The sequence below is a fragment of the Amblyomma maculatum genome, chromosome 1 (assembly GCF_055883805.1).
Source record: "Amblyomma maculatum isolate TAMU_Amacu chromosome 1, ASM5588380v1, whole genome shotgun sequence".
NCBI classification, from domain to species: Eukaryota; Metazoa; Arthropoda; class Arachnida; order Ixodida; family Ixodidae; genus Amblyomma; species Amblyomma maculatum.
Window position 1 is genome coordinate 50,774,235 of NC_139344.1, and position 18,713 is coordinate 50,792,947.

Consider the following 18,713-nt stretch of genomic DNA (forward strand, 5'->3'; position numbering starts at 1 on the left):
AAGAAAGCTATTCGCCAATTCCCCCGCATGGCCCAAAATACATCCGCTATTTCAGAGTCGTTGGGAAGGGTAATGAAGAGCAGGTAGTTAATGTTTTCTCCTTTATCAGATGCCCGCACACTAGCAGTAAAATAGATGACCAACTGCGTAACCGTGCTCTGGATCTCAAATGGGTTTGGCAAAGTTTGGGGGCCACTGGTTAAGCAAGCAAGCAGCAACAAAGAAACCTCGATACGGTGCTATCGGCGCGGGTCAGCACGCAGGCCTACTAAACGAGAGGCATCTGGTCTGCGATGGATCCCGTGGCTGCTGCCGGGGCTAAGCGCCTCCGGGCCGCGAATGAACGTGCGGGTAGAAGGGAGGCACAGCGAGGGACTCACCCTGATGGTTCCCACCGTCACGTTGTCGGTCATTTCCTCGACGACCGAGAAATTGTAGTAGTTGTGCGTGAACACGGGCTGCTGATCGTTGATGTCCACGACGTGCACGGTGAGCGGAGACACGGCCGTCTGCGGAAGTCAGCGGGCAAGAGATGCGCGGAATACAAATCATTACACCGCCACTGCTGCCGCGCAAGGAGCGGCAGGCCCTCCACAGCACGCGCATGCTGAGACGAAAGGAAGGGCTGCGCGCGAGAAGCAGGCCCAGAGCCGCCGCTGGCGCCTCGCGTGCACGTAACGGATCATAAGGCAGCCGCTTTTTCGTATGGGCACCACGAATGGCCGTTGAGATCGTAATGGCCCGAGAGGCCGTAGCGCGGATAACAGAACATGCGAGTGGGTAGTGCCTTGCCTGTGCCCGTGTGTGCGGGCACGGTGCGTGAGAGTGTGGAGAAGCAGTCATGTGTTCGTGCGTGTCTGCGCTTCCCGCGAGAATTTTATCAGCTCACAGAGAAAAGATATGGCGGCTATTTGTCCTGTACTTTCCTAGCCCAGACACCACAGCTGCCTACAGAGGCATGCTGCGTCAAGTTCTGATGGAAGCCGCGAGAAATAGCCTTCTTCGGTGACTTTCAGCTGCGTTAAGGCTGCGCGTGAACTTTTGGCGTATGTGAAGTCGCAGGTGGTAGCCAGGCGTTCAGTAATACAGCTCTGACCAGTATGAGCAGGCAGCTTAGAACAGGCCTTGTTTGGCCATGTCAGAGCTTAACCAATGCGGCTATAACGTCACTAAAAAAAAAAAAAAAAAAGAACTTGAAGCAATCGTGAAAAATATCTAACTGAAACCAACTATATGACGAAATTTTATTTTCTACTAAATTAGGCTTATGTCAAATGCATAATAAGTCAGTCGTCAGTAGCACTTTGGTCCCCATTCGTCAAGATGGAAAACAAAATTTTGAGTCTTCTAATTTAGGCGGAATCTAACCTGCAGTTTTTTATAGTAATGTTGTTTGTAATTAAAAGGGAGCTTTTGAAGACACGCCGAATATATATGTGTCTTTCTGTTCTATCCCAGCCTAAAAAAGTTGTGATATCAATTTGACGAATGCTTCCACAGGTTTCACTTGCCCTAACAAGTCAGAAAATTCCTCGTAATATTTAAAACTTTACATAAAATCAAGAGTATTCAAACGTTTCCCGTCAGAGTTTTCTAACCCCATATTCTATGTTCCACTTGTTTGTGTTTTCTGGAAATAAACTAGAGAAAATACCTCAGAGAATGCCTAGGAATTTCACGCTTGCTACATATCCAGAAACAAAAGAGTCCATAACGTACATTGAAGCCATCGGAAACTTGAACCAAGAGGTCGTACGACTGTTTCTTCTCGTAGTCCAGGACGGTGCCGGTTGTGATGATTCCGCTGTTAAAGGTATAGAAAAGACAGCCAAGATGAGACAGAAATACCTATATAATCCGGAACATTCATTCACTAACGTTCACTGGGAGTTCAATGTATATAAGCTCTCAATTTTAGTGAGACTACAACGTGAAAACCTAAGCCAGTATTATCAGCCAAGAGCCTCAGCGAACGCACTCGTGAATTTCAAAGATGGCATGGGCGGTACAGTCATCGAAGTGAACTTGACGTGTGCCCTCGGAACTGAAGGAGTTCTGACAAAGCTGTATGCTAATTTACGGTGAGGTTTTACCGACTCATTTTATTCCTCTTATATCTTGATAACGCCCATCAACACATATTCACAGTGGCGTTAGGATGTATTTGAGAATGCTGGTACTTACGAGTAAGTATTCATGTGGAAAGTCTCGTCGTCGTTGCCAGCAATGATGGAGTAGGTAAGCACCGTGTTGGCATCCAGGTCCTTAGCCTTTAGGCAAAACGAGACACGGAGAAGAAAAATAAGGAGTGTTGATATAGAAAAAAAAAAGTATACAGGTATTGACAGCTGACAGGTATGCATGACTGCGGTGCCCCGGCACAGAGCTTGTCGAGCAGTAGCTTTGACTTACACACACTCTTTGAAGAGATAAAGACTCGAAAAATGACATCTATGCTCCACTGTAAAATTCGTAATTACTATGGACTGAGCATGTTTTTAGGAGCGTTAACTTGAGCCCGGATTTCTTGACGGCGGCGCACGACTCGAACAAAATGAGTCTACTCGTCCTCAACCCCAATGTACAGCGATTTGCAGCAGCCAGTGAAACTTTCTGCAATCACTAAGAAATAGCGCGCCCTGGCAACACACTCATGCAGCTTCTAATTGAGACACTTCTAAAAAGCTACCACTGACGAGCGAAGAGTCTTCCCATTAGTTTTCGGTCACCCCCCCCCCCCCCCCCCTCCTTCCTTTCTATAGTTCAGTCTTTCTAGAGGCGCTGTCGAATGGCAAGACAACAAGAAGAAGCATCCGCTCAATCCGTTCGCGCCCACTTCGTCCGCGGCTAAGGCAACGCTCAAGCGTATCGACACGAATGAGAGGCTACCAGGAGGGAAACGGGATGTACCGTCCGCGACGCAGCAAAGAGGCGCCGCTACCCGCGGTAGCGGTGGCAGCAAATGAAAGCAGCTGATGGGAGGGGAAAAAGGGTGACCACGCGGAGGAGGGCAGAGGAGCCGTCGTACTTACCGACACCTGAGTGACGAGGGCCCCCGCGGGAAGAGACTCGCCGACGTGCGCCTCGTACGGCGCGCCCACAAACTCGGGAACGTTGTTGTTCACGTCGGTCACGTTCACGTGCACCACGGCCACGGCGGTCCTGTCGAGCAAAGAAGGCGCAATTTCTCAGCCTTCTCGTGGCGGCCCCGAATCATCGTGTGCCACTTCCGCGGCCCGCTCGCGAAGGGAGGCTTTGGAGAATTCGGGAGATAAAGGATTCAGGGCGTTGTTGTTGCCGGCGTGCGCCGCGTGTCAAAACTCCAATTCTCGATCTTCGGCTTCTGCGGCTTTTTGCGCCTGTCAACCTTGAATGCGACTTCGTGCTTCCGTACATCTCTCTTTCCCTCTCCCTCTCTCAGCCGATATATATATATATATATATATATATATATATATATATATATATATATATATATATATATATATATATATATAGCGCGTGTCCTGTGTCTTCTTCTCTTGTGTGCGTCTTCCCGTGCGCTTTATCTTCAGTCAAATTACAATGCACCATCTAGCCCAACTTCAAGTTTTGTTAAATATATATATATATATATATATATATATATATATATATATATATATACGCTTCCGTGTGGAGCCGCCTGATTACTTTTTGAGGAAGGATTTACTGCTCGAAATAGATGACTTGCCCGAACGGGGCTGGCGGAACATGGCTACAATGTCAAAACACCAGACAGCTTACATTGGGGGTAAAGTATAGAAACTGAGAAGGGCCATTACGCATCGCGAACCCCTTTAGACGATCTTAATCGTACGTCTTACTGACAAAATCAGGAACAGTCTGCTGAAATTAAAACAAACTCATCGGGTACTACCACTGGTATCATTAAAACTAGTTGAATGAGGCGTTGTCCTCTCTCTTCGCTGTGTGCACCTAAGCAAAGCGACTGGGATGTGTCTAGCCGAAAAAGATGAAATTGACTGGTTAATTATCGTAGCTGGCTTTTTGTGATGCCTGTTACCACCGGATTAAATATAACATCCCCTCCGCTCCGTTAAAATGCATACGCGCAGCGTTGCCATTCGCTCTGGAAGTTGCACCACTCTAGCATAATAAATTTCATTCTCGGACACTACACCGTCAAGAACTCGCCAGAACACCTGTGTCCTCAAAGGCTTTGAATTGATGTAACAAACACAGATTTCAAAACACCAGTCTTTTCTATTATAATGAGCCCCAACGTGACAGTGCTCAAAGCAGCAAATAAAACTGCTGTCAAACGTTGTGATGCGCTCGACCTGAGGGTTAATCTGGCGCGCGAAAACAAGTTTCAGGACACTTCTCCTGAAGCGCGTCCGCTTAGTGCGCGCGGCAGTTTATTTCACCCGCGTAACTCGTTGCAGTGAGAAGGAACGACTAAAAGTAGGACATGTGCTAGCAAAAAATATTGAATGAAGAAAGAGCTACGTCATTCGTTAACAGTTTGGTGAACTGTATAGAATAGAAAGCTGCCAGCATCAGACGGCTGCAGTGGCCACGAAAGCACTCGTTAAAGCGCTAAATATTCATCTCATTTGTCACCCACTTGCTTTCCCTATAGACCAACACCGATCTGTGACGTAGGCACGATGCGGTGGCGCCTCTGTCGCCAGGCTGGGCCGACTGGGGGTGAACAGTGGGACTAGCACCCATAGGAATACATGAAACCGAAAGATTTCAACGCAGTTTTCTCATTTCACAGGGCACATATGATGTCGTTATTAACACAGAGAAACCATGAACATCCTATAGAACAGATCGTGAAAGTATGAAATCTCGTTACCGAGGTGAAATATTCTTAAAATACTGCGAAACGTATGGGGGTGCGAGTTGGGAGGGCGATCCCATAAAAACACATGTAAACACATCTTACCGCAACATTGTTTTCTCGTTTCGTAGAGCACCAAAAGTGTAGACCGGTCGGTAAACGTTGGCCAGCGCTTTGAAGAAGTGTGTGACAAAGTATGCTGCGTCATTGTGGAGGCAGACTACTTTTTAAAACCCCTGGTTGTATAGATTCTGAGTTAGAATTATGCATTGCGGTAGAGCGGCCAATATATATATATGTGTGTGTGTGTGTGTGTGTGTGTGTGTGTGTGTGTGTGTGTGTGTGTGTGTGTGTGTGTGTGTGTGTGTGTGTGTGTGTGTGTGTGTGTGTGTGTGTGTGTGTGTGTGTGTGTGTGTGTGTGTGTGTGTGTGTGTGCGTGCGTGCGTGTGCGTGTGCGTGTGCGTGTGCGTGTGCGTGTGCGTGTGCGTGTGTGTGTGTGTGTGTGTGTGTGTGTGTGTGTGTGTGTGTGTGTGTGTGTGTGTGTGTGCGTGCGTGTGTGTGTGTAAAGAACGGTTCGTAAAGAAGCTGACTTTGTGCCGATGAAAGCGGTCGTCTGTTAAGAGGTGGTGCATTTAAGACCATGAATATACAGCAACATTTCGTGTCCGACGCCTCTGTAAAGCATATTTATCAGTAAATATGTGCGGCGCGTTTCCAGACGAACCCCCACGGCTTGGAGGCGAGTCGGCCAAGCCATTTTTTTTTTCTTGTATCACGCCCCGACATCATATTACAATATACACATATTGTGAGCACTCTGTGGCGCTTCATCTTCCACACGGCTGAACGTGCTGCTTCATCTTCATCCTGCTCCCTCTGTAGATACCCATCGTCATCGCGGAGTGTGTTTGGCTGCAGTGTGCGACCAAGGCTTCAGGTCTGCAATAAAGCCTGATCCCCTAAGTCCGACCTTCGCGTTACCTTACAATATATATACACCTTCCAGGTTCTGGCGACGCGCATGAGCCGCGTAGGTCAGTAGTGATGCCGTCGATCGAGACACGGTTCATTGTGAATTGGGATGAATAAAACGCAAAAAAAAAAAACGGGCACGACGTCATTACCTCCTTAAAGAAGAACGGAAATCTGAGCTAGTTGGTGCATTGCAAGATCAAAAAACAGTGCGGCTACTTGGGACAAACAGAGAGGAGAAAAACGGCCAAGCGCTTGTCCGTTTTTCTCCTCTCTGTTTGTCCCAAGTAGCCGCGCTGTTTTTTTACCTCCTTAAAATATCGATCGTGACTAAGTAGAGGCTGTAAGTATTAAAATGAACGCATATGTAGTTGCGTCGCGATACATGCATGTGGTGAGCAAGTCGTAAGCAATCATTTTGAGAGGCTTTATATTCCGACGTCCGTACGCGCGCTGCATTATCTGTGCCGTACGGAAAGAAACAAAGAAATAATAAAGGCGAGGAAACTGCAAAAAAAAAAAAAACACAGAGCGACATATGGGAACCATAACGATACCATGGGGAAAAAGAAAAACTATAAAATACTTCACTAGCATATATGCCCGTTGATGACCCCTTGCGCGCACCCACCTGATTCAAAATAATTGTATGCCTCTAGGGTCTTGTACGCTTGTCGCTTCTACGATGAAGCGACTCGGAGAAAAAATCAAATACGCTACACTTTTTGCTTTGCCCCGTGGTGGCAGAGTGCCCTCGTCAGTCCGGTGGACTTTCCAGTGTGTTTCAGGCATAGGAAATGGGTCCGGGTGCACAACGCCGTTAATGTACAGCTTTTCATTGCAGCGCTGTTCATCCGATTCCGTTAAACTTTTTACGTAGTCCGACATTGCTGCGGTGCACAATACATTCCCTTGCAAGTACTGCAAGTCTAATGAATTACGGGACTCTTCACAGCCCGATTAACTAGCCGCGCACACTTGCAGACAAATATGCACCATCGGCGCCGTCGCAGACGCTCCAAAGCTGGAGGCGGCCGCGGTGGGTATCGCCAACTACGCTGCCGTGTGCTGCAATGCGCGACTCTCGTTCGGTCCACATTGTCATATGGCGTTTGACAACTGTTTTTTAAATGTAATTCTGTTTCGGATGTATTACTTGAGCGACAGTATTATCATGCTAATTTACCTCATGCGGCAGCATACCAGACTGTAAACAAAACTGCGCGTTCGGTATACATGAGCCTTTTGGGGGTTTCCGGATCCAAAACATAGATTTATTCGGGGAGTTTTAAAAGTAGTATGACCTCCGCAATGACGCAACATACTTTATCACACACTTGTTCAAAGCGATGGCTAACGTTTAACGACCGGCCACCATTTCTGGTGCTCTGCGAAACGAGAAAAATGTTGCGGTAAGCTGTGTTTACATGCGTTTCTATGGATCGCCCTCCCAACTCGCACCCCCATATGTTTCGCGGCGTTTTAAAAATACTTCTCATCGGTAATGAGATTTCATACTTTCACGATCTGTTCTAGGGTGTTCACGGATACTCTGCACCGAATAACATCATAGGTGCCCTGTCAAATGAGAAAACTGCGCTGAAATGTTTCGGTTCCATGTATTCCTATGGGCGCTAACCCTACTTTTCACCTCCAGTCGGCTGCGGCGCCACTTTGTTTGGAAACACGGTGTTGGTCTATAGAAGCTCTGAACTGCCCATAGCATCGACAGGTAGCCGCGAAGGAGGGTGACTTCAATACATAGCACACATTTAAACTATTTGAGAGTGAATCGTTGCTCAATAGAATTTCGACAAGCGTTGCGTTCCATGTTAATGCTTTAATCCGATTTCAGCACTTGGAATTCGCCGCGCTTTTAAGCTGGCTAATATTGTTCGCACAAATTCACCACGTTACACTTGCGTAGTGAAGCAGCTGCTTTAGTAACCCGCTCTCTTGATTGACGCAACCAACCGGCCGAGAGAGCACAGTTTGTATAGGGTACGACCTAATGGTGAGGCGGTAAGCGGCCACGGGGAGCTGACGACATTCACTGCTCTCCCGAGTCTATGAATCCCGATACACGAGCGATGAGCGATGACAGTGATAACCAATGAAGACGCGTCTCCGCAGCAGTAGCGGCAGCACTACGCCGTACACTCGAAACTGTGCAATCATACCGGTCATCGATCAGCGCCCGCGATGTGTATTCAGATTCGAGGTCAATGGCGTTCCCGCACAAATATCCTTTTTCTTTGCGACGCGAACGGCGATTCGTCATACACCAAAAAGAAAACAGAAAGGTGTTTAACGTTGGCTTGCCGCATTCCTGTGAGGTTATAAGACCCGAGAGAAAGCGGTTACTGCAAGCTAGCGGCCGACATTATCCTGATTATATACACACGCTACCCTCGGTCGACGTCTGGCTGAAAGAAGACTTGCTTGCGATGCGTTTCGTCCTCCCCTCCACTCTAACATGCACTGAAGGAGCTAAAGTCGGTGAGTGACCTGAATAGGAGAAGTGAGAAAGTTCAGCAGTACAAGAAGGCGAAACAATAAATATAGCGACATACCTGGTCGTCGACGCTATACATCTCAATCATGGAATGCTTTCTCTGCTCGGATGGCACACAAACAAGCCGTAGATGGCGATATCTAGCGCGCTGACACCGACACTGACGCCTTGCTGATCTCGGACCGGGATAACATCCCTGTTGTTCGCATTCCACATGCGAGCGAGTCGGCCGTCTAAGCAGTGCCTCTGGCATGCACCGAAACGGTCTCAGTAGAGCACTGCGAGTGCCAATGGCGCTAATTTATGTTGGGACGAAGCCAGGCGACAGCTCAGTTGCCGTTTCCAGGTAGAGCGTTGGCATAGCCAGCCTCAAGCTCTACATCTCTCTCTTTATTAACGCGTATCATCAACTCTTTCCCTGTGTATTGGAGAATTCTGTCTAAAGAACTGTGCTATAGCTTACCTCACGCGCGTCGTTACTTGCGCAAAACGCGTTAAAATTGTTAACAAAACTTCCGTCGTTGATTAGCTGTTAGCATGACCAGCTGACTCGAAGCCACTGTGTCTCGTGTCACTTCAAGCAGCTCTCAATAGAGTTTCATTTTCAAGCTGTGAGCACATCAAAAGACAAGGGATGGCAAGCGAGGAGGACACAAACAGCCCCGACTTCAAAGAACTCTACTGCGGAAAACCGAAACTATATACACGCACACTGCACTGCCGTTATTCCGAACGACAAGCGATTTGTCAGTGGAAATGAAAGCAAACAAGATTTTTTTTTAATGGCTATGCTGGTCATATTGAAGCATGAATTGCAAAAACATAGTTAAGAAAATTGAACGCTTAAGAGCAAGCATGTGGTCGTGCACCCTTTCAAAACTAGAAAAAAAAAAAAACGGCAAAATTATTCCATGCATGCACACTGCACGCATGCGGTCCGCAGTATATACATGTTTTCTCGTTCTGCTCTGTTTTGATCAAAAATTATCAGTCCATTATTCCATTTTTAGGGTTTCTTAAAGATGAAAGTCACCCCACGTAAAGAGATTCTAATCAATATAAAGAGTATCGTTGTGCCGCGACAAACGACAAGGGACGGAGAACGAGAAGGGCCCACACAGCGTTCCTCCTTGTTATCCGTCCCTTGTTGTTTTATGAGCTAGAAGAAAGTCTGAACCGATCAGAGAAAGTTTCGACTTCAAAGGGCTTTCGGAATGGTATAATTTCACGACTTTATTCCTACCGTTCTTATTGTATCCTTCATCGCAGGGACATGCGCATCATGACTAATCCGTTAAGACATTATTGGCCTCTCAACTTGCCGGGTGGTAACACAATAACTCCAAGAGAGACACATCAATACTGAGGCTCTCAAAATTAGGCTCGTGACATGCACTGTGGTGTCCGTCACAGCCTGGTCACAGCTTGCGCAAGTCGTACGTTGAAAGTAAAACAGTCTTATTTTATTTTTCTCCACGCTTCCCTTGAGTTCGACAGATGTGTTACTTTTGGGCAGAAAGGACATGCTAAGCGGCTAAAGCTGACAGAGAAGGAAAAAAAAATTACGACCTCGCCTAATCATCATTATGAGATGGCAATACGTTAGCATTAGGCCTTCACCCTTTATTATTCTGCTGACTCATTCTAAGTCATTTTCAATTTTGCTGAGTCATTTCGACATTCTTTGTTGGGTGAGTCTGCGATTTTCATTTTTGTTGAGTCGTTTTGAGTCGTTTTATTCCTTTTGAGTGACTTCTAGTTATTTTCAATTTTGAGTTGTTTCCGTGGGAGACGCCTCCGGTCTCTTCCTCCACTCCCCATGAAGTGGAGAGCGGTAATTCCCTCTCTCCTCCTGTCACGTGCCGTCGGCAATGGCGAAGTGACCCTGCGGCTGACGACGTGCGCCGGCTTTTCTTCACGATGGGGCTGCTATCGCGAACCCAATAAAAACACTTCGAACTATAATCACGGACAAGCTAGAAACGCTCCATAAAACACGATCGCGCGTCTCATTCGCTTTTACAAGCCACCAGGGTTACCTTAACAGCTACCCTTTTAATTTAAGCCCTATCTTTTCTCTCGCTGTCCACGGACCCGCGTGAAACTTTCGTACGCCAAGCCCGGGCGGGTATCTACGCATATATACGCCTAGAGGCCAGTGACAGCGTCAACCGGGTGCGATCGGCGAGTTTGTGACGACGCTCCCGGAACGCGCGGAATGCAATAGGAAGGCGCGGCCGCAGGCAGATCGTCCAATCGACTCTGCTTTCTTGCGCGCGCCCAGCGGCAGCTGCCGCTGCTGCTACTGCGCGCCAGGAGTATCAGGGGCGGCCCGAGAGAAGGCAGACGGAGGGTAAATAGTGGGGCGCATGCGTGCGGCCATCAAACCAATCCGGGCGATATTGTTCCGGCCGCGTTCCTTGTTTTCGGTGCCGCCGCTGATTCTGTGTTTCTCTTTGCTCCCGTGCGCCGACTGTACTCTGCTTCATCCTATGATTGCTAGCGACCCTCCCAGCGCACTCGCGCCCACACACGCACACCCAGCGGCCAGCGGCGGCTGCACTGCACGACGTACTCGCGAACGCTGCCGTGGCGACCAACGACTGACGGTTGCGGCGGCATTTGTCCGATTGCGCCAGCTCGATTTCGGCCGGACAACCGCGGATGGTAGCGCAGCAGCATAAACCGTCTCCCCGGATCTCTCTCCCCCTTTCCTCCACAATGATGGCCCAGTGGCAGCTGCACGAGCTGCCCAGACGGTCTCTGCGGCTCAAGCCTGCTCTTGCCCGTACCCATATCCTTACCCTTGTGCCCCTAGGCTCTCTTTGCGTGCAGTCTCAGTGTAGCTCTGTTTGCGCAAGTGAGCTGTGAGGGAAGTGAGGTACATGAGCGCACGACCTTTCAAGACATACCAATATCCGGCGGTGTTTGGCCATGGGCGCTGCTGACGCGGGCTGATTGCTGAGCGAGACAGAGGGGAACACACTGGATACAGCGACGGGAAGGAGCAAGCGGGCGCGAAGGGGGTTACAGGCTCTCAAGATTGTAGCTCTGGTTTCCTTACTAAACTGCGCATAGAGCTTGAGAAATGCATTGTTATATTTTTCTCTTCGCTTCATCTGTCTTGTGGTTTTGCAATCTATCGTTCACTGCGTGGTCAGAATGGCGGACCATACGGTTTGCCATTTCGCGCACCATGCGACTGCTGGACCGCAAAAAGACTCGTAGGGTTGCAGTGTGTATACCGAGGATGTTTATATATAGTGGACAGGTTAATCTAGAAATACATTCGTTTACACAGAACAGCAATTTGGAGCCGAGAAATCCCATCGAATGGTGTCTTCAAGAACACCGAAACAGAATTGCGAGCAATAAAAAAAAAAAAAAAAAAGTTAATGCCCGAATTGGGTCTGCATGCAGAACATGCTTTGTCTACCACGCTGCCCAAATAAATACCTGTGCGGAATACAGAAACGACTTTACATACGAGTCTACTATGGCTTCATGGAAATGTAGAACTTTTCCTGCGTCCGTAGCACAGCTCCACCTGATAAGCGCTGCGCGCCGCGAATGAGCAGCGCATATCTAAGTGCACGCCTCATCCTCATTTACGTATGAAGCTTCTCCTCACGTTTAGGCGTCAATATGTTACAAACTGGCAACGCTTTCAAATTAGCATGCCTGACGCCACTGTATACAGTAGGAAGGGGTGGGCACGCAAGAGTAATAGCCAGTTTTGAACGTCTTGTCTTTTTTTCTCATTTTGCGCAAATCATTGCCGGTAGTGATTACCAGCACATTCATTCCGTTCGCTGCACATTTCAAGACTTAAGCGAGCGGACGCTCTAAACACGCGTTCTTTATCGCGCTCCCATCGACACTCCAGAGTATATTTTTCGCCACTTAGTTCTTGTTCACAAAATTTATTTTTGAAGCACAGCGTTTTACCCTGACAGATAACGCGTATTAAAAATTGCCAACGCTGCCGTGTGTATTTTGACAACGGGAGGTTGCAGTCACAACTCAATCGTTGGATTTAAGAATGAAGATAAGGAGAACAGCTAAAATGTCTAATGAGTGCCTGATTTTAGACTGCTAAACTCTGCAAATGAATACATTTACCGAACAAAATCAAAACCCTCCGAAAGCATTACATTGCCACTTTGGCATGAGCCGAGCGAGTGAATAGCAATGGCCAATGATTTCCGCCCCTGCAGAAGCAATGTGGCATCTCTAATACTAGCAACAATTCGTACGGCGTTTTTCGCGAATATAGCCTTCCGAAGTGGTTTTTATAATTCGCGCTTTTTGCACGACACAGACCGAGTGTTCTGAGCCGCACAACCGCGACATGCCGATTTATCCGACAAAAGCGGCGCTAAAAAATTCAGCTTAATATATGAATACGCATTAGCGCATGATTTCATAATTTAAGAGCCAAATTGTTAAGTGAGCGCGTGGTTAAATACAAGAACGGTTCAGACCAGTGCAGGTACCGACATTAGTAAACGTAGCCCGTTATTCCATTCCAATCACAACTAGGTTTTTCCTATTGGACATAAAGAAATATTTGTCGATGAGAAAACTCACTAGCGCCTACATACACCGGCCTACTTAAACAGAGTGCACACCTGCCAATTTCAATCACGTCAAGTGAAAAATGTTAGAAGGCAACAACACGCCCCGTTTACTTTTCTCCTCGGCTGTATGTTGTTTTTTGTTCACTCGTGCGTTACCAAATGAGCGTTTTCTTGTTGCTAGATGCGCATTCCTTCTAATTCTGAACACCTCTGAATTCTGAGCCAACCATTTGAGTTTCATATTTGCGTCGGTGTGGCTTCTCATGTAAACGTTAACTTGAAACTAATATATGCACTGCCATCAATTGGCTGAGGTACCAAGCTTCTGCCAACATATTCTAGACCTCTTGTTTATATTGCACATTAAAAGGTAATTCCGGAAGAAAACAAAAACGGATTAAGAAACGCGTAAATCATGCAGGGTGCTCATCGTCAACAAATTCTGTTCACTAGCAATCAACACATATCCAAGTTTCGACATGAGCGAGGAAATTTCGTTTTACCAAAACTTTCAGCCAGCCAGGTAGAAACTTCGTAGCCCTTCAGCGCTCTAAGGAGAGCATTGGGACGTTGGGACGAGCAACTAAATTAGCATACGGATAATGTTTATTTAGCCTGGCGTACCTTCGAGTCGAAATGAAACGCGATCACTGCCCAAGAAGAGAACATGGCCAGAAATTCTGAACAAAATTTGGGAAATCGTTTCTGAAAATCACTTTTTTTTTTTCACACATTGTAAAACTACACCATATCAATTAGTGTATTCGCAAATCCTGCCTCGGCAGGCTTGTATATTCTGTACATTTATTAGCAGAAGCGCACCCCATTTTTTTTTTTTTATGGGAAATCTTAATTACTCGTTTTAGACGCAGGAGAAAGCTCAGAAGAAAACGTTTGTTACATATCAGAGGCTTATACCATTTCTTGTCAATATGTTCATAAAGATATCTCACAACATTCCGTAGTTGCCTCACAATTATTACCAAAAACGCGGCGCACTCGTTTCCTATGAAAGTTACAACTACTCGGTGATAGCGTAAAAAAATATAGAGAATGTTTCCATGGGAGACTTGGACTGTTCTCATGAACATGTGCATAGCAGTATCTTATAATATCCTAAAATTCCTCACAATTAGAAGTGGCGTCTCAGAAAGCTGTACTTGAAGCAACCATTTGCCTTCTTTTTCCTTCTTTATTTTTTTACGTTCAGCAACTACCGAGATATATATGTTTCTGTTTTAAGTGTTTAGAGAAATGTATCTTAATCAAGCAATACTTCATCGACATCGAGACACACACGTCAAAGGATGACGAGCAGCAGTTTTCGAGTTTGATTCCGGCCTGGTAGTGCATCACGACTGATTGGAAGGAAAAAAAAAAGAAAAAGCAGCGCACAGCTAATAAAAATGCACAGTCCCACGTACGAGGAATGAATTTTAGAAGCACCATGCACCGGAATAGGCAGTCGCCTCAACATAAGGCTGTATGTAATCTTGTAAAGTGATTAGTTATGCACAGTGCAAAAGCACGCGATATACACTTTCAAGCGCAAAGCTGTTATGAAAATGTCTCGAAAAGAGTCATTCGTATGCAACGATATCGTTCAACCGCTCAATATAGACACGTCCTGAGTACCTACATGGACCCTAAGGACATTTCAGCCAATCTTGTGTTCGTATCGTTCATCCAGGTGCTGCAGTGTCAAATTACCATCATTTCGGAAAGTTATAAGGTCCCTGTATTTGGGCCTGCCGGAGCACGTAAAGGTCTGAAGGGAGGAGGAGAAGGGCTCTCGCTCTTAAATAATTTCGGCGCCGGGTAAGCCAAGTGAGGTGCACTTCAGGGCTAACAAATAAGCCCTGCAGCCTAAGAACGTTTGGAAAAGACAGCACACCTGATAACATGTGGTTTCGCTTGACTGTCCTTAAACGCATATAAGCTAACGCAATGAACGAAAACAGCTCCTAATAAAGCTTCTATCCGGAACTGAAGTGCAGTGCACTGTCACTTGTCAACGCAAAGCGACGCAACAAATGCTCTTTTCGTGAATCGGTAAAGCAGCTCTCGCTTCTCACCATTCATGCAGAACTCTGTATGCACGGGTGAAAATATCTCAACATCGTTTTTGTGGATTATAGACATCCGTAGGCAGGCGAAGCAAGCTTGGGATACAACTCAAAAACGAAATGAAAAATTCATCTGAAAAGAGACCCTCCATTCAATGGCGTCGTTAGATTTCCATGACATCGCCTTCAATCTGTGGTAAAGCTCTTGCTATGTTAGGTTTAGAAGAGATTAACTGCGGATTGACCGCAACGTCATAAAAATCGGTCGATGCCAATGACTGCAGGGCCTCCTTTGGGGGGAAAGGAGGGGGGGGGGGGTGCACTGTAGCTGCTTTGTTCCTGAGTTGTATCCTACTTTAGAATTCATTTGGTCTAAAGGCAACAAGTTAACGGTCGAGTGAAGTGAGCATCAACACACGGCTCAGCTCAATTTCACTCGACCACTTTGAGCGGTATTTCGATTAGCAATGCGCTGTAAGACATCCATTTCGCTTGAGACAAAATAAAGAATGCAGCGAGCAATGACGTGGCTCATGCCTTCGCTGACAACACCTACGCAGACCTTGACGGCAGGTGGTCATCGAGGCTTTGTGTACTTCACATACAGGAAACCTAGATGCCACCGAGACCGCTTTCAGAAAGGATAATTCCGAGCGAATCCGCAATGGGGTGAAGTCTCACCTCCTCTCGTGCACGCTCTTGGCGACGTCGGAGGCGATGACGAAGAAGGTGTACCGGTCCGGCTTCACGGTGATATCTCGGAATTGGTCGAGAACGTACACGGACCCGTTGAAAGGATGCACGCCGAACGGAACTTTGGAACTTAGCGTGTCGTTCTGCTTGAAAAACACCACGCGACCATTGTCGCCCATGTCAGGATCCACCGCGATCACCTGGAAGAAGCGAAGGCCGGCATTCAGCACTGATTGACAGCATCAAGACAGAGAGCAGCCTCCAACATGGATGCAATACAGTTGTACAAGCATATATGATGCTGCCAGTTGAAGACCGCAGCAATGAGAACGCGTCATCAGTCGCGAACACCAATGAAGTAACAGGGTCTTGGTGGTGGCCTTCGGTTTCTTGTACTCCTTTTCCACTCAACACTTCAGTAAAGCGGTGAAATCAAATAAACTATAGAAAACCGAGCGGATAATTTCGCATGTGATATGTCGCTCCCGAAAGCTTTATAGCAGCCAACTATACCTTAACTTCATTGCGCAGTCGTGCTATTCATAATGTACTGGTAGCAAGATTAGACATGATAGGTAGTTGCTAGTTCCAACGCTGCGTCCGAAGCAGGGTATACACTCAGCGACGAACGATGCACAGCGGGCGGGCGGCATACCGCTGGTGGCACGCCGCTGCAGTGAATGCGTCATTAGCGAGGGTGCAACCTATGCTTGCTTATAGGTTGCAGAGAATGTCATGTAAGGCCATTTCTTGTACACAGAAGTATCGATACAGCGAACGATTTCACGACACCATTAGAGTTCAATATTGCATATCCCGTTTGTACAGCATTCAGTCAGCCGGATCAGCGCTCCACACGCGTGAATTCGTCAGCAGTCGCATATATGTATATATATACAAAATGATCGAGCTTCATTCAGAACACGTTCGAGGAAAGTCAGACGTGGTGAAGAAAGGGAGAACGTATTTGACGTTTCGGTCGCGGGACCGGTCCTCCTCGGAAGAAAGCCCTTTTCTTCACGTCTGACTCTCTTCGAACGCATATGCATGAAACGCATATGCATGAAACGCATATGCATGAAACGCATATGCATGAAACGCATATGCATGAAACGCATGTGCATGAAAGTATCTCACAATATTCCGCAGTTGCACCTCAGTTAAAGGCTGTCCCAGAAAGCAAAACTAGACTGCAGATAAGTGCATACTATGCCGTCTAGAGAACACCGATGTGTTCGCAAAGTTCCTCGCAAGGAATGCACCGTCAGTTCGCTGAACCCGTCTTTCCACAGGCGCCACTTATCGGGACCGTGTGACGAGGACATAATACTCGACAGAGACTTCGTGCTTGTTTCCTCAAGATCATCCGCCGGTGACACTTTGCGCACCAGGAGCGTAGGATGTTCATGTTCTCTTTTTATTTATATCTACATCCTTTTCATACATGCATCCGAGCGCTCCCTCCTCTCTCTGCACTCTCCTTGAAAGGACGGCCTTTGAGAAGGGCATAAATGAGGTACAGCAAATCCGTCCCCGCAGGACGATCGCCCCTTTTGTGTAGCCCCGTCTAAACACCCCCGATTTCGCGACGGCGAAAAAGGCCCGAGGGCGGGCAGGAGGCGGGGAAATGACCGAGGCAGCAGCAGCCCTGGCGATCGGGCTGTGATGGATCGAGGCCATTCAATACTCCCGACAAAGTCTCGCGCGAGATGCCCGCACGCGTGCCCCCGTTTTGATTGCCCGCATCGCGGAATATGAGCACCACGCACGCGGTGGGCCATAATACGGGGCCGGTGGCGCACTATCTGTTTGCGCAGAGCCAGCGACGATTCGCGCGCATGCCGCTATCCCGAGATTACGCATGCTCTTTTCTGCGATGGAAACAAACGAAGCGGATCGCGCCGAGGCAGCTGAGATCGGCCGCTAATACAATAGAGCACCTCGAGCTCTCTGCCGCGGTAGCTTAGAGAATGGACACACGGCTCGCCCTATTGTGTTATAGGCCGGTCGCACTTGTTCTGTGCTTTTCTGCTTCTTCCATCATGCACCCTGTCTGCCTCCTTCGCGGTCTATATTTATCCGCTTGCTCCTCTCACTGCGCCTCCATCCCTCCGCGCACTCCTCGTCTGGGTACGCGTGCATACACATACACACGGCCTGTACTTGGGCTAGCTTTGTTTTGTCTTAAGCGTATACCGTAGCGCATTCCCCCTTGACCTTAGCGCGACACTGTCGGGGCACTTGGCGGCGCGCGCAGGAGAAGACCCAGTTGTCGTCTCTGCTTGCTTTCTATCTGCTTGTCGGCGCGACTTCCCTCTTGCTCCTCAGCGGCTGCCCCGCTTGTATTGAGGCGTCGCCTCCAGACTCAGGGAGCGAGCGCGAGCAGTTCGAGGCACGAAGGAGCAGCAGCGCCAAGGAAAAAGAAAATAATGACCTTTTGTTCACCACTCAGAAACAATCAACTTTTTCTTTCCTCTCTGATCGATTGTTTGTTCGTTCACTGTTCGGGTGAATGAAACGAGAACGAGGGGCAGGAAAAGAAGAAGAGCGCGCGAAGTGAAAGAAGCGAGAGAAACGAACGCCGCGGCTCCCGGAGAACAATGACGGGGATTCACGCGGCGGCGTCGTGCCGCTGTTATTTCTGTATGCCCGGTCCTGCTGCCGCCGTTCTTATAGCGTTCGTGCGCCAGAGAGCGCGCGATTCTCTGTCACCTCCGAAACAAAGACGCCGCCGGCCCACGTTTTGTCCTCCGATGTTTCTAGTCGCCCCGCCGCTCCCCTCTCCTGCTCACATTCGCATTTTTTTTCTTCTTCTCTGTTTTATCTTTGCGGCTTGCATTCTGAAAATAAATTACAAAGCTGGGGAGTAACCGGCAAAGCTCTTGAAGGTCCTTTATGCGCGGCCGACTATAGTTTTCCAGCCCCTCCCCCTCTTTTTTCCACCCAATCTTGCTCTTCTTGTTTTCTTCAGTTTTTTTTTTTTTTTTTTTTTTCCCTCCTTCGTGGCACAGTTCCTAAGCGCGAAAAGAAAATGTCGCAGAAACCGCGTGTTATCT

The 18,713-nt window shown here is 47.7% G+C and overlaps 1 protein-coding gene across 1 annotated transcript in view; it reads right to left on the bottom strand.

Annotated features, from left to right (window-relative positions):
* LOC146202354 (protocadherin Fat 3-like) overlaps nt 1-18,713 on the bottom strand; it is a 148,120-nt gene that overhangs the window by 45,926 nt on the left and 83,481 nt on the right. Inside the window, exons 12-16 of the mRNA XM_084588125.1 lie at nt 15,646-15,857; nt 3,033-3,162; nt 2,185-2,270; nt 1,720-1,804; nt 381-509 (exon numbers count right to left, since the gene is read on the bottom strand). Coding sequence (XP_084444251.1) covers nt 381-509; nt 1,720-1,804; nt 2,185-2,270; nt 3,033-3,162; nt 15,646-15,857 — 642 coding nt within the window. The remainder of the gene's footprint in view (nt 1-380; nt 510-1,719; nt 1,805-2,184; nt 2,271-3,032; nt 3,163-15,645; nt 15,858-18,713) is intronic.